At 39.5% G+C, this 24,382-nt stretch overlaps 1 protein-coding gene across 2 annotated transcripts in view; it reads left to right on the top strand.

Moving 5' to 3' along the window:
* Positions 1-24,382, top strand: part of LRRC1 (leucine rich repeat containing 1) — a 122,147-nt gene that overhangs the window by 36,751 nt on the left and 61,014 nt on the right. For both annotated transcript variants that reach the window (XM_036916361.2, XM_036916362.2), the window contains one exon: positions 7,685-7,802. In XM_036916361.2, coding sequence (XP_036772256.1) covers positions 7,685-7,802 — 118 coding nt within the window. The remainder of the gene's footprint in view (positions 1-7,684; positions 7,803-24,382) is intronic.

The raw sequence follows: 24,382 nt of genomic DNA, 5'->3' as shown, positions 1-24,382 counted from the left end.
TAAAATGCTTTATTTAGTGGTTTTTAGTATATTCACAGAGTTGTGTAGCTATTCCCACAATTAATTTTAGAGTGTTTTCATTACCCCCAAAGAAACCCTATACCCATTAGCAGCCATTCCCTATTTCCTAGGCAACCACTAATCTACTTTCTGTAATTTTATGCATTTTTAACCCCAGGCTTATTATATTTTGTGTTAATAGGATTTTCACTTTTTTTTATGGTACATTGAACATATTTTGAAATGCAAGCCTGTAATATTTAGAACTAAAAAGAGCCTTTCAGTCATTTAATGCTTGTATTTTTCACAAGGAAACAGAGGACCAGAGAAGTCAAGTGATTCACCTGAGGACATTCTCATTCCATTTCCTAAGTAGTCCTTATTTTTGAGTGTTTGCTAAAATCCTTTCAAATTCAGATTGTGAATGTGAGAAATGGTTATTTGAATTCTGTGCTTTAGCCAACTGTTTCTTTCGCTATTCTGTGACTCTTTTTTGGGCTTTTCCCATGATCTGTAATTTTCTCATGAATCAAAAATCTTATCTCCAATGAAGTTTATTCAGTATATTATTATATTTTCTCTTTAACTTTCCTTTAGAAAAGTCATTTCTCTGATCGTCTATAGAATTTGCTAGGATAATTATCCAGTTTTTATATGCTGTTCTTCTGTGGCATACCTGAGGCTTCTACCTAATTTTGTGGTAGACCGTTTGGTGGACCAGGTTTATGCTGTCCCATGCCTCTTTTCAATGTGAGTTTTGCTGCTCTTTCTGTCTACCAATGGAGGCTATTTCTGAACTTCCCTTAATGTGGCAGAAATGACATACAAATTTCAAGGCTTAGGCCCCAAGCAACCTTGCAGCCTTTTCCTTTGCCCCTTATGTGTTTCTTGGAGAGCTTCGTGCGAAGATGTCACTCTAACATAAGGGAGAGAACAAGAGGCCTTGTGGGGAATGGGGCTCCCCAGCTGACAGCTGACACTAATTGCCAGACTACAGGAGTGAGGCCAGGCTGGATCTGCGAGCCCTTGTAACCCTGCAGCTGAGGGTAGTTGCAGAGTGTGTTCCTGTGAAGGCAGTGGAGGACCTATCCAGCCAACCCACAGAAATGTGAGAAATCAAAATAGAACATTGTTTTTTGAATCACTGAATCTGGGGTGGTTTGTATGTAGCAAAGGCTAACTGATTCATGTAGGTATGAGCATTGAGGCAACGTTAAGATAATTAAAGAATGCAATGCACGTAAAGTTTTTAGCTCACTGCTAACCATAGAGAATCTGATTGAGGTCAATGGGTCTGAAATAATGGCTATTACATTATAGTTCATTATTGTTACTAATGTTGTTTTGGTCATTATGGCCATTTTATTTTTCCTCCTCTTCCAGGCACAATGTCATTGCTTTTTGTTATCATTAATTCTGATGAGACCTTGGTGCTAATTGGTATTTTCTTTCCTGATTAGTAAGTAGTTTAAAACTTTAAAAAACTTTTCTTATGAAATAAAACGCATATATTGAAAAGTGAATAAGGTATAAATCCCTAGCTTATAACAAATTATAAAATATAACTTGTAGCTTCCACTTTGGCTAAGAAATTTAACATTGTCAGGACTTAAAGCCCAGTTGCATGCTTTTCCAGATCATAAGTCTTCTATCTTATACCTAGAGATAGCCACTAACCTGGCTTTATGATAATCTCTTCTTTGCTTTTCTTTATAGTTTTTACCACATCGGTATGAATCTCTAAACAAAATAGTTTAGTTTTGGTGATTCTTCAGCTTACATGAATGGAATAATATAGTATGCATTCTTTAGTGTCTGGCTTCATTTGCTGAATACTTCTAAGATTCCTCCATCTTATGACTAACACTAAACTTTGATTTTCTTTAATGTACAGAATTTCACTGTAAGCCTGTACCTCTATCAGATCTACTATTGAGGGGTTGTGGATAAAATGAAGGTTCCTGAGGCCAGGATTCTCACCTGGCCCTGGTTGGCTAGCTCACTACACATGTGTGGCCAACGCGTTGTTGTTGACTCTATATAGAGAGCCCTGCCCAGTGCGTTGGGTGACATGGTGACATGGCTGCAAGGCTGCAGGGGAGCAGAGCAGAGGCTGGAGTGGTGGCAGTGCTGAGGACAGAGGCCCAGAGGACAGCTGTGAGGGCAGAGAGGCCCAGAGGCAGAGACCAGCTTGCTGCGTGCAGACTCACTCTGAGTGAACGGGATTCTAGTGATTGGCCTGCCACCGTGGAAATAAAGTTGGGTATAACCCTTTCACCCCAAGAATGTTCTACTGTCATTTCTTTGGTCACATTGAATCCGTAGTGACCTTGCCCGGGGCTGAAACCCATTGGCAAGACAGGGAGGGGTATTTACAGTTTTGGGCAGTTTTGAATAAAGTCTGCCAAGCACATTCTTGTATGTATTCTGAAATAATATATGTGAGAGGTTTTTTAAAAAACAATTTGTATACCTAACAGTAGAATTTTTCTGGCTAATAAGTTCACTTTTTTGTAAGCCTCGTAGACAAGAGCATTGCCAGATGATATATACTGTAACAAGTGTTAATCATACCTGGAGATTAGAATCATTGGTTCACCATAGCTTCTTTCCCAAGGAGGTTGACCAAAAAGGCAGTTCAAGTCAGTGGGGACAGGAGTAGGAATGTGATGATGAGAGTTATGTAGGTTGGAAGGGGGTCAACATTTAGTTTAAGGGTTAGAATGCCTCCAGAAGGGAAATCTGGGAGTAAATTTGGTGTCACTATAGCTTGGAGTCAAATAGTATTTCAGGAGTTTAATAACATTCTTAATACTATTGTCCTCCAGGTAAATCTGTAACAATGGTTTATGTTTTCTCTACCTTATAGAGAAGTTCAGGCAGTGGGGGAACAATTGACTAATCCTTGGCCATACAGTAATTTAAAAGGACATACATAGCTCTTGCAGGACTGAAATTTCCTGTGTCCCTTTCTTTAGAAGGGAGGTACTAACACGCTCCACCAAAAGAGAAGGAATAGTGGTCTTGTCAGAAATGGAGAATGGGAAAAGGAAACATTTTGTTCAACCAAATTAAAGACTCTGTATGTACTAAAAACAATGGTGATTATAAGAAGACTGTGCTTTGGCATAACAAGCCAAAGCAATTTGGGTTTCTTTGCATATAATTGCACAAAATGTGCTCTAAGTGGGCCAGGGTGCTATAATCAAACATGGTATAGTTGAAGAACGGTGTCTGTGTGTTCCATCACATGATTGCTCTGCGCTGAGGCACCCTGGCAGAGATTTATATGAATTGTTATTCACGTGCCCTGGCTAATCTCAAAGAGAGGGCAGAAGCGTTTCTAGCTTGTTGAGTTTTTTTCCCTGACTATCTGAGGAAGTTGAAAACTTGAGGACTTAATAAAGTTTAGTGGCATTGTGTTGATCCTTATAAGTAACTAGTTAAAAGTATTTGGATGCCAAGTTAAGAAGGATAATGAGGGAAAGACTGAGGAATTACTGTTTTCATTTTGGGATCCTGTCGTGTGGGTTGTTTTTACATCTGGAATGAGCTTCCCAGGTTGAACAGCGTTTGTGACAGGCTGTGTTTGAGGATGCTTTTAAAATTCAGAGCAAAACTTAAATTTACTTGCTGTTATGATTTCTGTTGGATATGGGGATTTGTAGGCTGTTTCCATTAACATAAACTAACTTATTATTCACTATTGATCTAAGAACTTTAGTGACTTGATTTCTTGTATTTTGGAATGGTCCCTGAATGTATGGCTTTTGTGCTCTTGCTATTATGCCTTTCCTGGAAAACAAAGTGAGCTTTTCATGCTTGAGTAAACACATTAATGCATTATGAAACTGTCAGACTCTTTGAGCAATTGGCATAAGCTCAATTATTCAAATATGTGCCTTGTTTGAATGGCTTTTGTGTCATTTCTTGATTTAGAACAACCAGCATAAAGAAATTTCAATACCTTTCTTTAAGAAATTAAATCTCCACTGTATGATTAAAGAAATCCAGGAGTAGTCCTTTTATTGAGCACTTTCATTATCATATGTAGCTAATTGGTAGTGCTCATTTGCTGAGATTCATAGTTCATTTTAGTTTAAAATCTCTTTTTTGTTAAGAAAATGATTTAAAGTTGTTCATGCATTTTCCTTATCAGCTAGCTTAACTTTTTTCCTGTGTTTCCTTCCTGTCTGTCAGCATGCTCACGTTTTTTTTTACATAGTGCACGCACAATTTTGTTTTCTTTTAATATTATATTTGTATTGCAAAACTTTTTCACATATGGACTTTACAGTAGGTATTTTTGTTGCTTGCTTACTACTGAATTATTTGATATGCTGATCACTTCCCTTATTGACATGGATATTTTTCATTATTACTGATAATTCAAAGACATATTTTGCATTGTAGCTTGTTTTTCTTATTTTTAATTATATTACAAGGACAGGTGCCCTAAAATACTGTTATGTTGGTGGACTTGTAGACTTTTGTTTTATGTATTGCCCACTTGCTTTCCAAAAGACGCGACCTTCTTTTGATTACGTATGTATACAATCCCTTGTTACGTATGTAAACAAACAAAAAGGATGAAACCTATTGAATGTCAGTATCCTTCAGAATTACCATTTGGAGAACTCTGTAATTTAGTAGAGACTTTTTCTTTTGTAAATTCAAACTCTATTTTTAGAAAAGTAGTATATGCAAATCATTTTTTAAAAAATCCAATAAGCCTTGTATTGTGACGATGAAGAACAGCAGCCTCTTGCCCTCCTCTTCTCTACTCCAGTTTCTGGCCTTTGAGACCATGAGCTCTTGGTTATTTATACTGATATTTCCCCACATTGCTAAATGGCTTCCTTTTAAAGTTGTTTTTTTTTTTTTAACTCACTGATTTCCTTCTATGAAGATTGAGACTTTAGCACTTAGTTTCTTTTCCATCCTCTCAATATTGAATATCTGTTTTTATCAATTTAGAGATATTAAAATATTATGAATGTAAGTATTGTTCATAACCAAGTCCTGTATTTATGTTGTATCTTCTTATACTTGATATTTTTCCTGTGATTAATAACTCCTTCCTTTTTTGCTTGCTTCATTTTCTCTATTCCTGTGTGTAATTTATCACCAATCATTCTTGTTTCTAATTTATCACCCAACACATCTTCTAAACATATCAGGTAATTCCTCAGATGAGCTTTTATTCTTATTTTTTTCAAAATTCTCCTCTGGGAGCCTTCATATTTTCTCCGGTTGCTCTTAGGGCCTGCTGCTCAGCTGACATCTCGTAATTCCCTTCACTATTTTATCCTTGGAATTTCCTTTGTCTCTTTCTGTTTTGTTGGTTCTTTTATTTCTGAATCTTAGGTCCTTTTCTTAGATTTACTTTCACATTTTGATGGATTCCTGAGAACAATGCCAGGAAGATAAAGTTTTGAGACCATGGGTGTCTGAAAATGTCTTTTTTTATTTTGTCATCATACTTGATTGATAATTTGGGTGGGTATGTAATTTTAGGTTGAGAATAATGTTTTCTTGGGATTTTGAAGTCCACTGTCTTCTTATTTTCAAGGTTGCTGTTGAGTCCAATGCCATTTGGGTTTCCAGCTCTTTGATCTGCCCCCTGCACTGCTTCCCTGGTCTCTGGAAGCTTCAGAATATTTTATTCTGGAGTTCTGAAATTTTATGATACTCCTTTATAATTCTACTTGTCTTTTTAATTCATTTTATTGGCCACATGGTGGACCATTTCAAACTAGAAATACATGTTCTGCATCCCCTGTGTATGTTTTCTCTTTGGAATACCTGTTAGTTGGCTATAGTACCTTGTGGGCCAATCCTTTAATTTTCCTGTCTTTCCTCTCCCATATCTCCATCTATCTCATTGTCTTTTTATTCTTCTTTCTGAGGGATTTTATTAACTTTATTATTACCTCTTTTATTGGTTTCTTTCATTAGTTGTACAGTATTTTTTAATTTCTAAGAGCTTATTTCTTCTTTTAAGCTTGCTTATTATGGCATATTTCATTTTTCTCTTATTTCTCTGAGGGTATTAATTATATTTTTCAGGTGATGAAGTTTCTTTCTTTTCCCTGCATCTTATTTATTTCTTCTGAGTTGTGGGCATGTGGACACTCTCTTGCGTGTTTAGGGGTTTTCCTCATGTGTTGAGAGAACCTTGGCTCTGTTTAAGTGAAACATCCAGGCACTTAAAAAAAAAGAAAATCAAGATGATTGGGAGATCTCTGTGCATGGGTGGGGCTGATAATTTGGGGCTTCTGTGTAGTATAATCCATGTCTGTTCCTAAGCCTGGGAGAATTACTGTGGGGAGAAGTGGGTGGGGTCTCACTGACCAGGCTTTGACTCAGTTCCCCTGTTTATAGTAGAGTACCTCACCCTTGTTCTCAGCTGTGCTTAGAGTCAACTCCTTCAGAGAGGAAATATCCAGTCTCCTGCCTGGCCATGCAGGGTAGGGAAGAGGATATGGGGATCTGACTGCTCACTATGTAAATTTTCGACTAGTTCTCCTTCCTTGAGAGGTACCTGGACCTAATTTCCTATTGGCTGCTCACTCCATAGGCTTAAATTTCCACTTTGTTTTGATTCTTTTGTTAGTTACCATTTGTTCATTTTCCAGCTTCAAGGATTTTGATGCATACCTAGTTCTTGTCCCCTCTCTCTTTTTTTAAGCCAACTGTATATTTATTCATTTTAATGACATGCCAGGTGTTTAAGTGTGGGACCCACTAAACTTGATGGCCTTTGAGGGCCCTTTGGAATCTTACGTTTTTTTAATTGAAGTATAGTTTATTTACAATATTGGCTTCAGATGCACAACACAGTGACTCAGTAGCTACCCATATTACTTAATGCTTACCACAATAAGTGTAGCTACCATCTGTCTCCACACAAAAATATTACGATACGATTGGCTGTGTTCCCCCTGATGTATTTCTATCCTGTAATTCCCCTCGTTTTTAACTGTCTGTACATTTACTTCATATTTTTATATCTATATCCATTTATATAAATTCCTTTAGTGTCATTTTAGTACAGTGCTTAAAGGGTGTGGGGAAAAAGGCAGGTGCTCAGTGGGCCATGGTTGATGGAAGTATTTAATGCAGACTCTTTTTTAGATTGGTCAAAAATAATTTCTTCTCTTCCACACATTTGGTGTGTGTGTATATATATATATATATGTGTGTGTGTGTGTGTCTGTGTGTGTATACATATATATATATAAATTTTTTTCCTGTTGCACAATAGTTCCTATTAAAAATGTCTTAAAATGTTTCATTTTAATTTTCACATGTTTGACATATTTGTTTCTATAAGTAGATTTAATATCAGTTTCTATAAGTAGAAAATGTGACCACCTATTGGATAGTATAAAGTAGTAATAGTATAATTACTGTTCTCGTTGAGTTGCTTATTCATTTTCTAAAACTTAATTTTGACATAATTGTAGATTGATGGGAGGTTGTAAGATCACACAGGTGTCTTGTACCCAGTTTGTCCCAGTGGTAACATCTTCCTATGACTGTTATGCAGTATCAAAATCAGGAAATTGACATTGGTACAGACCTCAATTTCTAAAAGACATAATTGTTTTAAATTTCATATTAGAAAGAAGGCTTACATTGCAAATATATAAGACTCATGTGAAATTATTTTGTCTTTCAGCAATTTTTCCAGCTAGTCAAATTACGAAAGCTTGGACTTAGTGATAATGAAATTCAGCGGCTTCCTCCAGAAATAGCAAACTTCATGCAGCTGGTGGAACTTGATGTGTCTCGAAATGGTAAGAAAAAGATTCCATAGGAATCACCCATTTGTCTCTTCTGATGCTGGGGGTGACTGTTAGTAAATAGAGCTCGATAAATGTTATTGGAGGTGCTCCTCCTGATGGCTATGGGAAAGCTCATTTTGAGATGAGATTTACACTATTATTGAATAGTTTGGTCAACTTACTTACCAAAAAATTTTCATAGCAGTTTTTAGATGATAATTCTTTCAAAGTAGGTTCGATGTGGTTCACAGAGCTGGAGAGTGGAGTGGGGAATCATGTGAGCTAGCCCCCCCCCCCCATTTTACTGCACGTGACGTTGAGGGCTGGTGGCGTGGTCATGTGCTTAGTGCTAAGTGAGGGGAAACCACCCTGGGGAAAGGTCGGATTCTCCTGCTGTGGCCCAGTTGCCCGGTGTGCTCCTGTGTGAATCTGCCTCCCTGCAGTGAGCACCTGCTTGCTGTTCAGGCATCTTCTGTCAGTTTATTTCTAATTAGGCCATGGTGGTTCTACCCATTTGAGTTTGTGTGGTGTATTTATGAGTTTGTTTTGATTTCCAGAGTTCACTCTGTTGCTTCTTTTTTATTGAACATTCTAGTAGGATATTTATATCCTGTTTAACCCTTCACTTTTAAATGGGTACCCTGTTTAACGTTGAGATTTTATAGCAAGTGGGCTGGTACGCCTGCTCGTTATAGCATTTTTGGTTAATTATGTAAGTTAAAGCGGCCGCTCCCAGTGGTCTGGTTTTTAGTGATGGAATTTAGTTCTTGTGGGGACTCTGGTATAATCTACCCGGGATGGACCCCTGTGTACTCTTGAGTCATTTATGAAAGTGATAATCCTTTCCTTTCTCTTATATCACCTACATGTTTTTATGTTTTGTTTTCCTTTCCTACATAAATCCGTAAGTTTCTTCTCAATGAACCTCAGGTCTGGATCTTTTAATCTCATGTCTTCCACAGAAACCCCAAGGCTCAGACGCAGTGTATTTTGGAGGGGGGGGTGGTCATTGTTAGGACACAGCTGTGGTATCAGTACTTGATTGAAAACACGGTGAAATAAAAATGATTTTACATTTTTTCACTTTCAGCAGCTTTAAAATTTCTATCATCTCTCAGATCCCATAAATTGGAAATGTCTTTCGGCCAGGTCCTGTATCTTGACATGGGGCATACTTTTATTTTTCATGAGAATTCTCTTTTAGCTTGAAGGTATTAGAAAAAGTGAAAAAGGCTTATTCATTTTCTGAGGCTTGTTTTAAATTGGTTTGGTTGGTTGCAGGGGACCCAGATTTCCTTAGGTAAAGGGGATTTGATCATAAGGATAGGGTGGAACTGACGTTCCAAAAGCTTTGGCACGGAGCTCTCAGCTGACACCGTCTTCGGGGTCTGACGGACTCTGTCTTACAGTGTGTCTGCTTCTGTTATATGTGCTCTGTTCTTCCCTTTTTGCTGACCTGCTGTTTTGGAACTGGATTCTCCAGAGCCAATTTGTTGTGGTCTCTTTCCATGTGCTTTGTGGCTTCTGCCCTGCTGTGGCATCTGTTTGTCATGACAGTTTTCTCAGTGAGGAGTGGTTGGCCCAGCTCATCTTTTTAAGCCAACTGTAAGCCATAAGGTACAGGTCGCCAGACCCCCTAATGATTGGCTGCCTGGGGACAGGGGTGGCAAGCAGTACAAAGTGTGGCCCTGCCGCTTAGCACCGATGCTGCTGATGGGTGGCTTCTTCCCTTATGCAGGAGCGTGGTATGCGGCAGGCATCTGGGGCCAGCATTGCCTCTGAGGCTATCCTATATCTATGATACACGTAACTGAAACTGTTCTTGTCTTAGCAATTATCACAGTTACGAAGAGTAGCTGGCTATTTATTCTGTAAGGAAGCAGTGACTTTGTAAAATGGTCACTGAAATTATACAATCTGAAGAAGTAAGAGCAATTTTGAGATTGGCATTAGAAAAGAAATTAAGCAAGGATCCAGAAATACTTAAGAGGAGAAGTATTGGCTTTAATTATCTGGGAAGAAAGAAAAGTGTTAGAGTTTGAAAGTTCCTAGTTGCATATTAACTGTAATGGGGGAGAGATGCTCTGTGGAAAGCTGGTGTCGTCAGCTGCCAACTTTAGCAGTTCCCCCGTCATCTGTTTCTTTCCAAACAGTCACACCTAGAGAACGGCTACCTGGTTCCTCTCAGGTGTCCATGTCTACCTTCCGGTATGTTGATAAAAGCAGCCAAGCTTTCGCTGAAGTCAGTGTCAGTCCCCTACGTGGGATACATACCCTCTTTTTTTTCTTCCTTTCTCATTTTCAATCTTCCCTTCTGTAGGTGTTAGAGTTTGTGTAGGATCCTTGCGGGTTTTAGAAATGCTGAGGGGGATTTAACTGCCCACTTCCCCAACTGGGAGAGCCTTGCTGCAGCTCAGTAGCATTAAAGGGTGTGTGTGTGTGTAGGTAGGGGGCAGTGGACAGCGGCCAGCATGGAGGAGGATGGCAGGTCAGGGCTTTCTTTGAGGCTGAGAAAAAACTGCACAGAGCAGAACAAGGTCACTGTTTGCCAAAACCAATAGGACCATGGGTCTTGAGCTATTTCCAGGCCAGGCACATCTCAACTTTGTTTCCTCTAATTTTTTTGTGGCTAAAAATCACATTAATGTAAACTTCATAGGCAACTGATTAGGTAAATAAAGTCACAAAGTCTGTAGCCTGAGAGGCAGTGTGAAAACCCATACTTTGGTGGGTGCAGGCATCGGTAAGGGTTTGAGACTTGTGTCTGGAAGCCTCTGTGAGCCTCTAGTCTCCTGTTGCCCCACCTGAGGCTTCCCCGTCCATGAGCAGAACTTGCTCCTTTGAGTCCTTACTAGTTTCTGGGTTGTAGCAGGTCCATATTCTGGGCTGGCCACTGTTACAGTAGGGCTTTCACTGGCTTCCTCAGTTACTGATTTTCCGGAGAGCGTTGCTTGACCATGGAGGAGGAAGGCAGGATGTTGGTATCAGGCCACTCAAATCCATTGGATCAGTGCTTGTCATATTTGAACATGCAGTGAATTACCATAGGATTTTATTAAACTGTAGATTCTTATGTAGTAGTTCTAGAGTGGGATTTGAGATTCTGCATTGCCAAGAAGCTCCCAGGGATGCCAACCCTGCCAGTCCACAGAACACACTGAATAGCAAAATATCCCATAAGCCTGCTGCTAACATTCCTTTAGCAGTTTTGTGTGTTTATAGCTCACATTCACTCAGCTTCTGCAGCCCTGTGTGGAAGGTGGGAGACCTTCAGGATATTCCTAGTTAAAGGGTAAGGTGCAAGAGGTGACATAAGCTCAAGTTGGCTGTGATTTCCAGAAACAAAATTAGACCTTTCCTGATGTTTGCTTGCTTAAGTGAGGGAGAAAAGACAAGTTTTGTGTTTGTCTCCAAAAAAAAAAAAAAAAATCTGTAGATGAGGAGGAGAGAAGTTTTTACAGGCTTGTTTTCTAGGCCAAGAAGAACTGCCAAGGCCTCTAAACCCTGACTTTTGTGGCTTTGTTTTCTGATATTTCAGGCACAAAGTCAAGGGAACCAAGTGTTGTGTTAGAAAAAAGGAGAATGGGCTTAGGGAGAAAGAAGGCAGTGCTTATAGGTTATATATAGATGTGGGGAGTTCTTATGAGGGAAAAGTAGAGAGGCTTATAATGAACATAGAGTATATGGTTTTGTCCCAAGACTGGTTAGACCCAAGCTCTGGGTGGGAGCTTGGGCTCTGCACTCAGCACCCAACAGACTTTGGACAGGCCTCTCCTGATGGTGTTGGGCTTAGTTCTCTGACAGAGTGGGACAAGGTTCTGTTTCTCATTTGAACCCACTGAGATGCAAGGAAAGTGGTGGATTTCTTATGTCCTACCTTGTTGGATTATTATTTTAATCAGGCAAATAGCTAAAATATGTATGGGATTAAAAAAAAAGTAGATGTTTAAAGAATGGTAGGAGTAGATGAAATTGGTATATGAACGTGCTGTTAAAATGTCTAAAGAAACATAATAGGCTTTGCATTAAGGTTTGAAGCAGTTTTCTGTGGTGCGATGCATACACTTTAATGCCTGGACTTTATGTCTTCTTTAGTCTGCTCACTGATTCTCAACTGTTTGAGGAAAATGATTTCTGGATTTGTGAGAAGAAGTATTACACCACAGTGCTATCTTCCTACCCAAGAATATAGGGCAGACTCTATTAATGTACCATGAGTCCTGCCTGAAGGTTAGTAATTTGAATTTTATACTCTATGCTGTAATTTAGCTTACATCATAGTACTATATCATTGTCCATTGAGCTCAGTTTTTCCCAAAGTGTAAAGCATATACCACTGGTACTGCTAAAGATGATCTTAAGTGGCACTGCAAAACAGCAGCTTTTAAAACTGAGTCATGGTGAGAAAGTTATCCTCTTTTAAAAATTTCATTCCTTTTGGATTGCGTTCTGTAAAATTTAATAACATTATATTGTATTTATTACATTTATCGTCTATGTTCATGGGTGGTAGCTTTTTTCATTTAGTGATTTAAAGACATTTGCTTCTTTTAAAAATGAATCTTACCAAATTTAAAAAGGTGATTTAAAAGAATGAGGTAAGTGGTAAAGAACACAGGTGCTATTCCAGTATGGCAGAAATTGTGAAGGTGGAACAGGGATGCCTTAAGTTAAGGAAAAATTGTTTGGTATCAGTGTACCATGCCAAAGAAGTTATGAGTTTATTTCACTTATGGGGCAAGTAATGTTGCATACAGAAAAAACATGACCACACTGAACACCTCAGCTAATTACTTTGCAACTTGCATTAACAAGAAACTAAAAGATAGTTCTTGGTACCACTCGTCACCAGCACCCGGACAAGGCTTCAGAGTAAGCTGATGGGCAGCCTGTCTGCCTTACAGGGTTGTTGTCCCACAAAGTCTAGAGGCTAGACTTTGATGAAATGCTTGAGTTAGTTGTCTTCTGTCCAACCTCAAGATGCTGATCAATTTCTGTGATCTCTGGTTGTGGGTTTGTTTAATGAAATGTAGAGCCAGTTTTGAAGCCTGCCTGAAATGACCTTGTGTAACATCAAGTCTCAGTGCTTCTGAATATGCCCTGAAGAAAAGCTATTTCTGGCAAGCAATAAATCCGGTGTGCCTAAAAGTTTTCCCATTTAGTTATGAACAGTTTTTTTTTCTGTAATAACTATGTACACCCACAGCACAAGTGTGGCAGCAGCCAGTTTTCACCCCACGCAGACTTCAGACTTGCCACAGTCAAGCCATTGTTCTGTCCTTTCTCACTGCCTAATTTGGGCCCAACTTAGCACTCTGTTTAGCACACCGCTCCAGAGGCTGGACCTTATATTACACTATGCGAGTTTTCTTGTCACCAGCACTGCTGAAATATTACAGGAGACATCCAGCCCAGGGAAGCCCCACTGTGTGTGCCACGCTTACCTTGTGGTTGAGAGCTAGACGATTTCCAATCCAGAGCTTGATTTCTTGCCTTTGCAAGTACTACCGCTTCCTACTGTGAGCCCTTTTCTCTGTCTTAATTTTATCTTGTCTTCTGTTAGGAAGAGGAGTTAATATGGAAAAAAATATAATTGCCTTCTACTCATGTTTTAATTCCAGATAATAACAATTACTTAAAAAGTGAAAGTGGAAAGAAATTGGGCTGCTGTGAGGTTTTTTAATCACCTTTCCATGCTACAAGCAGTTGTTTTCAGGGAACGTTGTTTAAATGTGAAGATGTATATAGAAACCATTTTGAACTTTGAAAAAGTTGGGATAAATTTTACAAATAGATCCTGTCCCTCTCTTTTAGGCTGTAAAGAAATGTCAATGATATTTTGGCAAATAAACCTGAAAATCCATCACAGTTTGGTGTTACAAATTGTTAGATCAGAAGGGACATTTTTACAAGAACATCTGGTGTCTTAAAATGTTTTTGGAACTCTTTGAAAATTTATAATTAATTATTTTGCATATCCTTAGGCGAATAAATCACTGTTTAGAGTGGATTGGTTTTTTAAAACAGCCTAATAATATTTAATGCCAATTTAGGTAAATAAACCAGGATGTTGACAATCTTGAAGTTACTCAAAATTCACTTCAGATGGCAATTTCCAAAGGGTTCCATATAAATCTGGATCAAGGGAATCCATATCTGAACTACCTTGTTGGCTACTTCAAAGAGTACGCAGACATTTGAATGTGTTTTCCAGTATATCTGCTTGAAAAATACAAAGACAGGCTTAGAATTTCATGATCGTGTATCTTCTTCTCAAGATTCCAGTATAGCTGCAGACAGATTTTTAGAGTTTCTCTTCTAGTATTAGCTGCCTTAAAAACAAATTTCAAAACTTGCTTTTATACATCATACATAAGCCAGTATGGAGATAGGCGGCACAGTGACTCCACTGATGAAATAAAGTTTGAATATGACATAATCTAGAGCAATTAAACCTTTGATGTTACAGATCCCTTCTGATGAACGTATTTTATACTCTTTCCCTGTTTTTTTTCTTACCATTCCTTCAAATATCAGTCCTTTTTGCTCTTATCTAAAGGGTCTCCCAAGATTGCCTGTGAAGAGTGAGTTACTGGTGGTTTATATGATAATACGGTTAATTTTCTGTAACTGTGAAGTTGTGCCTGTACTGAGTAAGTTGTAGGTTTATATAACTTTTTTTCTCTCTTCCTTTTTTTTTTTAAGCAGGTTTTTAATAGAGATGGTAACATTTGAGTTTGATAACAACACTTCTGAATATATTTTTTAGGTCAACAAGCTCTTCAGTTCGTCCGAGGTTTTCTAAATGCTTTGTCTTCTTCCCTCGTCCCTCACCGCTTCATTCATTCACTTAGTCTTTACACGGTGTGCTCTGTGTTAGATGCTGCATTTTCCAAAACAGTGAGGGTTTACACAGAACAGTCTAAGTTAGAGAAGCAAAAATAATTCTGTAAAAAATATTTATCCTGAAATTAAAACAAAAGCCAGCATGTAGAAAGACAGTTTCTTCTTGCTTTTTTACTAGGCAGTTTATGTAGTATCCATTTGACAGTTTCCAGCTCTGAAAGTGATTGAGAATGAGTGGCCATATTGCTTAATTTTGATTTTGAGGTCATCTGTCTTGTCCTGCGAATCTGGCTTGAGCCAAGTGTTGCTGAGCCTAGCTGAAGGCTAGATGACACCTCTTTGTCAGGATGGTGACAGTGACACACTGCCATGACTGCAAACAGTGCTCTGAGCTTATTAAGCTAAAAGACACATCTTAGAAAGGAAACAAGGAGCTGAAAGGAGAGAATGAATGAGGAACAGTACTATGAACTGCAACTTGAGGATTATATATAGAAATGATTTAATTGTTAAATTAGCTCATAAATGTGGAATAAATAATCTAGCAATCTGCTCAAAGCTAATAATGAATTACGATTCTGAATTCTTTTTCAGTTTGAAAAGGTCTTGGACCCTGGACATTTTTTTTAATGCTTATGGTTATTAACTATCCTATAATTACTACTTTTTTTTACTTTAAGAAATTTATTGAGCACCTCATGTATCTTTGTAAGGCTCTTTGCTAAATTCTTCTACAGGAGAGGTAAATCTACAGGCACAATATACCTAAGTAAGGAACTGTACAGTAACAGTGTTACGCTGTTATGTAAATAAAGTGCTGACGGGAATCAGAGACATTACAATAATTGTAACTGAGTTGAAAGAGTCTTGAAGGAGAAATGGGTCACTTTTGGTTTGAAGTTGCAATCAAGTAGTCTCTAGAAATTCTCATACTTTGTTTGCAGATTTGGAGGGAGTTAGTGTGTGGATTCCTCTGCTGAGTGTCACTGTTATTTGTTGGAAATTTTTTTCGAATGTTTGTTACAGATTTACAGAGTCAATGATATAAAAAATGCAAGTGTCTCATTGCTTGTCTGTTAGATATTCAGTGAAATTTTAGAGATTCATCAAAAATCAAAGAAGAACCACCCAGCACATAACATTAAGAACTAAAACTGAATTGTTGCGAGTCTTTCCCTTTTTGTCATACAGCTGACTACTGCTGTGTTACAAGGGATTTGCTCTGCCGGGTGAACCACTAAGCTCTGTGCATTTGTCAAGATAGGGAAAGTATTGATAAAAAATTAACGCCACAATTTCAAGGGCTCAAATCAGTGAGGAACTTTATTACTGCTCAACTTACAGTCCTGTGTGCGTGCACGTGCACGCACACCAGGGTAGGGGTGTAGAATGGGGAGGTGGGTGATGAGAGGCTCTGATCTGTACAGTCAAGGATCCAAGCTTCTTCTTTCTAGTGATGCTGCACTCTCATTCAAGTGGTAGCCTCTGGGGCCCGTGTGGGACGGGGAGGAGATGGGAGATTGTGCGTGAGCGATTTTTACGGGCTGTTTCAAGAGGTGGTGTACATCATATTCATCCATGTTCTATTGGTCAGTTTTATATCCCCAACTTAACTGAAAGGAGCTGGGAAATACAGTTAGCTATGTGTATGAGAAGAAGAGAAATCTGGCTATTGGTAAACACTAGCATTATCTGCCATGACCAGCATTTAATGGAATGCTGGAGTTGTATGATTTTTATGTCTCTGATCACATGCAGACCTAGTAAACAGACAGACAGACACATACATGATTCTGTTTTATTGTCACAGAACCTTCCAGTGAATGACACATTAATAGGAAATTCAGATGCATGCCCAAAGAGGACAGCGTAGCCTTCCTTACCACATCAGCACAAAAATGTATAAACGAAAAGGCATAGATGAACATGATTGATGACCACCAGTGCTAACAGTTAGCATAAAACCTATCCAAGTATGCATGATGTGTTTTAATTTGAATTTTTAGAAACTAGTTTATATTTTGAAAATTAGAGTTTTATGTTTGAAGAGTGTTTGAAGCACTTATTCTAGGCTGTATAGGATCATTAAAGGTTTTCAGGCCAGAGATAACAATCTTGGACATGTTACTTAACCTCTCTGTGCCTCAGTTCTTCATCTGTAAAATGGGGATTATAATAGCACCTACCTCATGGAGTATTGTGACTCTTAAAAAGAGGCTGTACAAAGTGCTTCAAATAGTACCTCATACATAATGAACACTCATTGTTAGCTGCTGTAATTAATCTTAGTGTCTTTCATTTTGGGGTTTGTAGGTCTATTTAGGACTATCAGAGTAGGAAATCAGGGGTGGGACTGAAGACACAGACAGGTTTGCAGGCTAGAGTGATACAGGTGAGGCAGGATTCTGCCTGAGGGGCCAGCTAGGTACTGTGTACCATATCCAGGCAGTGTACTGTCTCTCATACCTGTAGTTTATCTAATCCACACACCAATCCTGGGAGATGGATAAAAGCATCTCAGGATGACTGATGAGGAAACGGAAGCTTGAAGAAGTTGTGATGTGTCCCCAGTCATAGTCCTAGTTAGTATTGGAGCTGAAATAAGTAACCCAGAGGAGTGGTTACTTTTAATTACTTTTAGAGGATTAAGTGCTTTCAATTAGCTTTAGTCTATGATAGAGAAAGGATGTAGGCAATATTATGATTAGGTACCCTAAATTTGGAGAAAACAGGAAAAAGTCTTCCTAAGATATTTAAACTCATAAAATTCTACATAGTGAATAAATTCAACCGCCTGTGGAAGTGGCTCATTCTAAGAGGTGCTTTTGTAAGTCTTTCATGGCCAGAAATGGAACATCATCTAATGAAAGATGCAGGGCTTTCTCAGTAAGCTCCAGTGTAACCCTTGTAAGGTAATTGTGCTATCTTGGCAAAAGCTCAAAATCACAAAAGTTTGGTGCATTGCTAGAAGTGTAAAACAAGGAAAGCCAAAAACTAAAACTGTGTGGGATTTTTGCCTTTGAAGAAAAGAGATTAGACAACATGAATGTCCCTTAGAAACAGGGGTAGCCCTCTTCTATGGAGATGGCTTTGTCATCTCTAATTGCTGGTTGGGGTTGCCCCATGTTCTCAGGGTGTGAATATTCATCAAGCATTGGGATGGAGCATATCATTCTCTGATATGAATGCTGAGGGAGGTGATCTGCTGACATAATTGACATTAGTACCAAGTTTTGTTAGCATTCAGGTTGATCATTCAGCCACATGTGAATTTTCTCGGTGTGGTGTGTGCTTTCATAGTGTTGTCTTCTCTGAACAAACTGTCATCGGCCTGACAACTGGATGCCTTTCAGCTGATTAACCCACCGAGGTTCGTCTCATTGGGGGTATACTACGTGAAGCTGTGCCTTGAGCAGCTAGCGAGTTTCCCTTCTGGAAATTCTTCTTTGCAACATAGAGTAGCACTGATTCTTCTAGCAGGTTTTCTTCTTTTTTCTTGCTGTAGATAAAGTGAATTACGTTTGACCTACCCTCAGAAGACAAGAGCACCTGAGGAAGGGTGGAGGAATGAATATTAGGATCACTTCTTTTCCAGCTTACGTTTTATAAAGTACAGCTTCATTGTGGAGAATTAGTAATAGTGACCGTAAAGAAACATTACTGAAAAACCAGGAGAACTGTGTGAATCTGTATAATCAGAATATTTATTTGGGTGCCTACTCTGTTCCAGCTAATTTGCTAATCACTTTGTGTGTATCATCTCATTTAGTCCTCAAACCATCTCTGGGAAGTAAGCTTGCATCCTCTTTTTACAGATGAGAAAATTGAGTCTTATAAATAAGTCCTGGGGATGTAATGTATAGCATGACAACTATAGTTAGGCATTTGCATATTTGAAGTTGCTAAGAGTAGATCTTAAAAGTTCTCCTCATGAGATAAAATGTTTGTAACCATGGTGGTGGACATTAACTGTGTTTATTTGGATGGATGATCATCTTGTGATATATGCAAATATCAAATAATTATGCTATATACTTGAAACCAATATGTTATATGTCAGTCAGACCTCAGTTTACAACAACAAGGCTCAAAGGTTAAAACTGTTGTCTTTGGTCACATGGCTAGTGAATCGTAGAACTGGTATTCGGTCTCAAGTTTGATAGACTCCAAAATTACAATTCTGTTTTTCCAATCTAAAAAATTTTATCTAACTACCCAGAAATAATCAGTCATTAATGTTTTTATGTACTTTATTTTTGTTTCTTTCCTATTACTGCTTTCACATTTGGGACTCACAAATTGAGACCATGCAGCCTATAACTATTTCTGTCTTGCTTTTATTCACTTAATATAGGTGTGAACATTTCCCTTACCTTTATTTTTAAATACTTAAGTATTTAAAAAAGGCAGATTAATCAGTAACTCTTTCCTTTTCATCTTCTTGGAGAAAATATGAATAGATACGTAACTTTAACACCAATGGGAAATTATAGGTTTCAAAGGTAGGAATGGTATAGGATAGATAGCTAGACAGGGGTCTTTCCAGAAGGATGTGACAAGTTAAAAGCTAACCAGACAGAGTGAGGAAAGAGGTGAATAAGCAGTTGAGCAGTTTCTATCTGATAAGAGATTCTTGTGTTGAAATAAGTCAGGGAGGCACAATTACCCCCTCGGGCCATGTAGTTAACAGAGGAACGTACGGGAAGAATGCGGGCAGAAGCCGACCAACCATAACTGCTCAGCTGCTTGTAAGGTGCTGTGAAGCAAACAGTTCTATGTTTACTTCATATATATTTTGTTGTGAAGGTGCTTGGTGAAACATAAATAGTTAATGTCTTGAAGTATTTAACTTTGTTGTTCAACCTTTGAGGTGTTGCAAAATTTTAAAGAACAGGCCTTCTTCATTCAGCAGGGCTGATGAAAGGGGGGTCAAGATAAACAAATGGATCTGAGCAAGTTAGACCAAAATGGGAGGACCAAGTGCCAATAACTGGACACATGTCCAAAACGAAAAGCAGCCCAAAGCCGGGGGAAACCTGCGTAACACCAGAGGGGTTGAGGGGACTGAGATCTCAGCAGAAGCCATAACCTCCTCCTCAGGGAGGCAGCAATCACCTGAGGGAACTGAGTGGGTCATTGGTATTCCTCACTTCCCCATCTAACACAGACCATGCTCTCTGCATCCTGATCTGTTAAACTGGATAGGACCTGGCAGGGCACAGCATGGCAGGGACCTGGACCAGTTTAAACTTAGCCTTAAAGTTGAGTCAAATGCCAGGGGACTGTGCTTTATCACACTTAAAGGGAGTACCTTTGCTTTAAGAGGTTTCTACTCGTCCCATGCCTACCCCCCCTGTTTAGATTGTTCTTCTGTTCAGGGGCATTGCATATTGGTAATTAGAAAAGGTAGTTATTGCTCTCCCTTTATATCAAGGCCCCTGCCTTTAGCTGTGGCATGGACTGCTCAGCCTTCAGGTCTGACCAGTCGGAGCGAGCATGGCAAAAAGATCTCCTTCCTGTAGCTTGTTGGCATTTTTGAGCAGATGCTTTGGTCTTCTGGAGCCCTTTCCTGCTGCCAGTTGAATTTAATCTTATCTTTACAATCCCTCTTACTGTTCTGACCTTCTTTAGGAATCCAAATGGGAAGAGATAAAGAAATGTTCTAAGCAAAGACAGCATATTTCATTATGAAAAGCACAACAAAACATTAGAGAAGTCTGGACTAGAATGTGTGTTTGACTGAGATAAGGTACTTGGGAGCAGGAGTTCTTAAGTGAGTTTAGTCATTTCTTGAATATTTAATCAGCATCAGGTATTTGAGTTCTGTGCTAGGAACTAGAGATAGCAAGTCAGTTTAGTGATGGCCCTCAAGGGATTTAATTTACACTACAAGGTGGGAAGGACCAGGTGCATCTGGGGTGCTAGGCTGTCTGTCTCAGAGGTATGCCTGAAGGAGCCCAGAGAAGGCACCATCTCCATTGTTCCTGGGGAAGGGAAGAGTATTAAGAAGACTTCCTGGGAAAGATGACACTTAGAAGGCACGAGGAGCAAGTAGCAGATGGAAAGAAAGCAGTGCAAGAAAGGCATTTCTGGCCAGGTGAAATAGCACGAGTGTGTATCTGAAGGTTTGTGATGAATCTGTGATGTGCAAGAGGAGATGGAGTGCATAGCAGGAGATGAACTTAGAGGTAGATGGCAGCAGAAACATGAAGGGCCTGTGTGTGCAGCTAAGGAATGTTTTCTTGAAAGCCATGGGGAGCTATGAAAGGGTTATCAGGAGGGGAGTGGCCACCACCTGCCCTGCTAGCAGAGGGCAGGAGGTCCTCAGGATGCAGGAGGCCAGGCACCCATGTTGGGAATAGAAAGCCTGGAGAAGGGAGCAGGGGAAAAGGAGATGCTGGGCCAGGCATGAGAGTGACCGGTGGGAAGCTTGCTGGGTGTGGAGAGGTAGGGGGAGTAAGACGTCTGGGTCTGGAATAAACTCCCATTTCCTACCAGAGGAGAAATGGGAAAACACTGAAGAGAGGATTGTATCTGAGCAGAAAAGATGAGTTTATTTATGGGCGTGCGGATGGTGAGATGCCTTTGGGATATCTAAATGGCAGTGTTTAGTAGACAGCTGACTATAAGGTCTGAGGCTAAGGGCAGAAATTGTAGCGGGAAAAAAGATTGGGAGTCATTCACCTGCGGGTACATGGGTATGAATGAGGTTGCTCAGGGAGAGTAAGAGGATACAGAGTTGGAAGGGTAGGTGAGCATGCAAAATATCACTGGTTAAGGGAAAGCAGAGGAAGAGGGGCCTTTGTGGGATTCTGAGAAGGACCAGCAGGAGGGCTGTGAGCAGTGATGAAGGCTGAGGAAAGCAATGGTAGGGCAGTGGCATCATGTTAAACATCATAGAGGTGATTGATCCCATGGGATGGAGCTGAAGCATACAGGTTAATGGGTGAAACTGCTGTCATGGATAAAACTCTCCAGGCACAGGCTGTAGAAGGGCAGGACTTTTAAGGATTGATGAGAAACGAGCATCAGGAAAACTTGATCATGGAACAAAATCATGGGGAGCACACATCCAGAAAGGCTGCAGTGAAGGTGGGGTGGCATGGTCAGTAGGTGTGACTGCGAAGTTCCCGCTGGATCCAGCATCTGGGAGGTCACCTGTGACAGCAAAGCAATGGCCAAATGTGGTTTACGGCACACGTTGCTTATTGTTTTATACTTTTCCCTTGACTCTCTTTGAGAGATCAGGCAAAGGCTTGAAAACACCAGCAATCACCATTTCCTGCAGGAAACAGCAGCCAGCTCTGTTTCCTGCTGGACCCGCCAGTTCTAAGGGGTGTGAGCGATCACGATGGTGGTGTATGTCTTGGACAGCAAACTATGACATAATCAGTGGAAGAATTTCATAGCTCTCTGGTCATAATGTATACATGCTGGGTCAGGGTCTGGCATGGGAATGAGCCTTCCAGGCATTGCTGGTGTCACAGAGAGGCAAACCCAGAAGGCGGAAAGTGGGAGTCACTAGACCAATATTCTTTTTCTGGAGTCTGGCTGGTCATTAGACATGGCTGGGACCAGAGTGCACTGTGGACATTTTAAGCTGGGTTATTCCATGTTAAGTGTTGAGCACCACAGCCAGATAACGTTCCCTCCTTCAAACCCCCTTTAATAATTGCATTTACCCATTGCTTTTCCAAGTTTGTTTCATCTTGCAATTAAAAAAAAATATATAGAAGCAGTATATGGTCATTATAAAAACTCCATGGAGGCAAGTAAAGGAAAAGCCAACAGTTTGCCCTTCCTACTTCCAGACTCTCCTGCCCTGGCTGATTTTGCCAGTGTTGGGTGTCACTCTCTGTTGGGCATCACTCTCTTGGGCATATTGTTATGAAACCTCTCTCCCAAACTCGATAACGAGATTGTCATGGACAAAGACTGTGCCTCTCTTATTCACTTTGTCTCTTTACCTCCTGCCACATGGGTGGTTGTTTAAATCATTGGGTAAATTAACAAATGAGTGAATAGGGTGATCTCTGAAGCTTTGCCCTTGGGACTGTTGCTTCTGTCCCTTCCATTGTAATTTCAGAAAGAAACTGGATACAAGAGGAAAGCTTCTGTTCTGTCACCATTTGGTTTGTAGGAGCATCTATATGGTTGGTGCTGTGTCACAAGGTTTAGGGTCTGCAACCTCTTTAGCCAGCCTAGAGGTGCACATGTCTTGAATTATGTGAATAAAGTTAATCTATTCAGAAACTGGTAGACGACTGGCAGAGAATAAATCAGAGAGGACAGAGTTAGCACTTCCATGGAGTTATAAGGTGTGATATTTAAAATGTATTTTAAGTCTTAAAACAAAGAAAGCACATTGGAACATCTACATTAAATTCAAGCAATCTAGAAACCTTTACTGTGCATTCTCTCCATGTCAAGCACTAGGCTAGGGTATTATCACAAGTACAGCAGAAGGAAGAATTCTGTCCAAAAGATGACAAGCTGGAGTCTTCCTCCAGAGATGGTCAAACCACTTGGGCAAAACCATATTTGTAGGTTAAAAAGGGAAGATGGAGAAAAAGATGCCAAAGGCAGCAAATCAGAATTCCCTGCTGATCGGAAAAAGGGGCTTCCAGGAATGACGAGAGCAAGAATTCTTCCTGCATAGAAATTTGGACTTGGATTGTGATCTTTCTTCCTTCACTTGAAGCAGTGTTTTTCCAGGTGGGCTCTGGGGCCTCCTACATTAGTGTCCTTGTTAAAATTCCGTATTCCCCCGTACTCAAGGAATATGCAACCAGAATTTCCAGAGCAGGATCCCCAGAGTCTGTATTTTAATGTCCAGGAAAACTTATATAAGTGTGAATTGGAGCTGAGAGCTTCTTATATAGGAACCTAAGAGAACCTAAACAGCACTTAGACCAAAAGAATGTCTTTTCAATCTGACCTTCCTTACCTATTGCTTAATCCATGGAATAATGGCTTAAGTACAGAAAATGACTTTTGCACAGTCCAATATTCAAGTGTCTGCTATAACCCTGATTATCCTTCAGCAATAGCAAACATTTCACCCTCTCCCATTTTGCCTGCACTTGGATTTTGGGGGGCCTGGGAGGATTGCTTTAGGACATGGAAATAGAACCAAACTTGCCATAACATATCATCTCCAGAGTGAGATTCACCTGAAACATAGTATATTTTATACTAGTTCTCAGTATTGAAATTTCTGTAATTCATAGAGATAGCATTCATTCTGCAAGGTTTTCTTAAATCTTTTGAGAAATACTCATTGTAATTCCAAGAAAGAACTCTAAAACGTTCATACCAGTGACAGCACCAGAAGAATATACATGCATACCTCATATGATGAATACATTCAGGGGATAATACCAGTTTTAATGTATAGGTTCTGATGTGTTTCTTTTTCAAAAGTTAGAGGCATTATAAATATACGTTTTCATCTGTCAGTTGACAAATTATGATTTTTAAGCCATTAAACTCTTCTTCTACAGTATTTATTAATTTTTGAGCTCTTTTAAGAATACCTTTTGTGTTCCATTTTCTAGTTTAACCTGTTTTATTTTTAAGGTGACTTTTGACAAAGTGTGCATGTATTACAGGTAGAGGGATTTCTTAAAAAGTGACTTCTTTTAAAAATGGAAAGTAACCAGTTAAATTAGTTTCAAACAGTGCCCTGTCTATCCTTTGCCTTCCTCCTTTCCCCACCTTCAGCCAAGCAACAAAACAGCTTTTCC

This window comes from Manis pentadactyla, chromosome 16 (genome assembly GCF_030020395.1).
Source record: "Manis pentadactyla isolate mManPen7 chromosome 16, mManPen7.hap1, whole genome shotgun sequence".
NCBI lineage: Eukaryota > Metazoa > Chordata > Mammalia > Pholidota > Manidae > Manis > Manis pentadactyla.
This window is presented reverse-complemented; position numbering and strand designations above follow the sequence as displayed.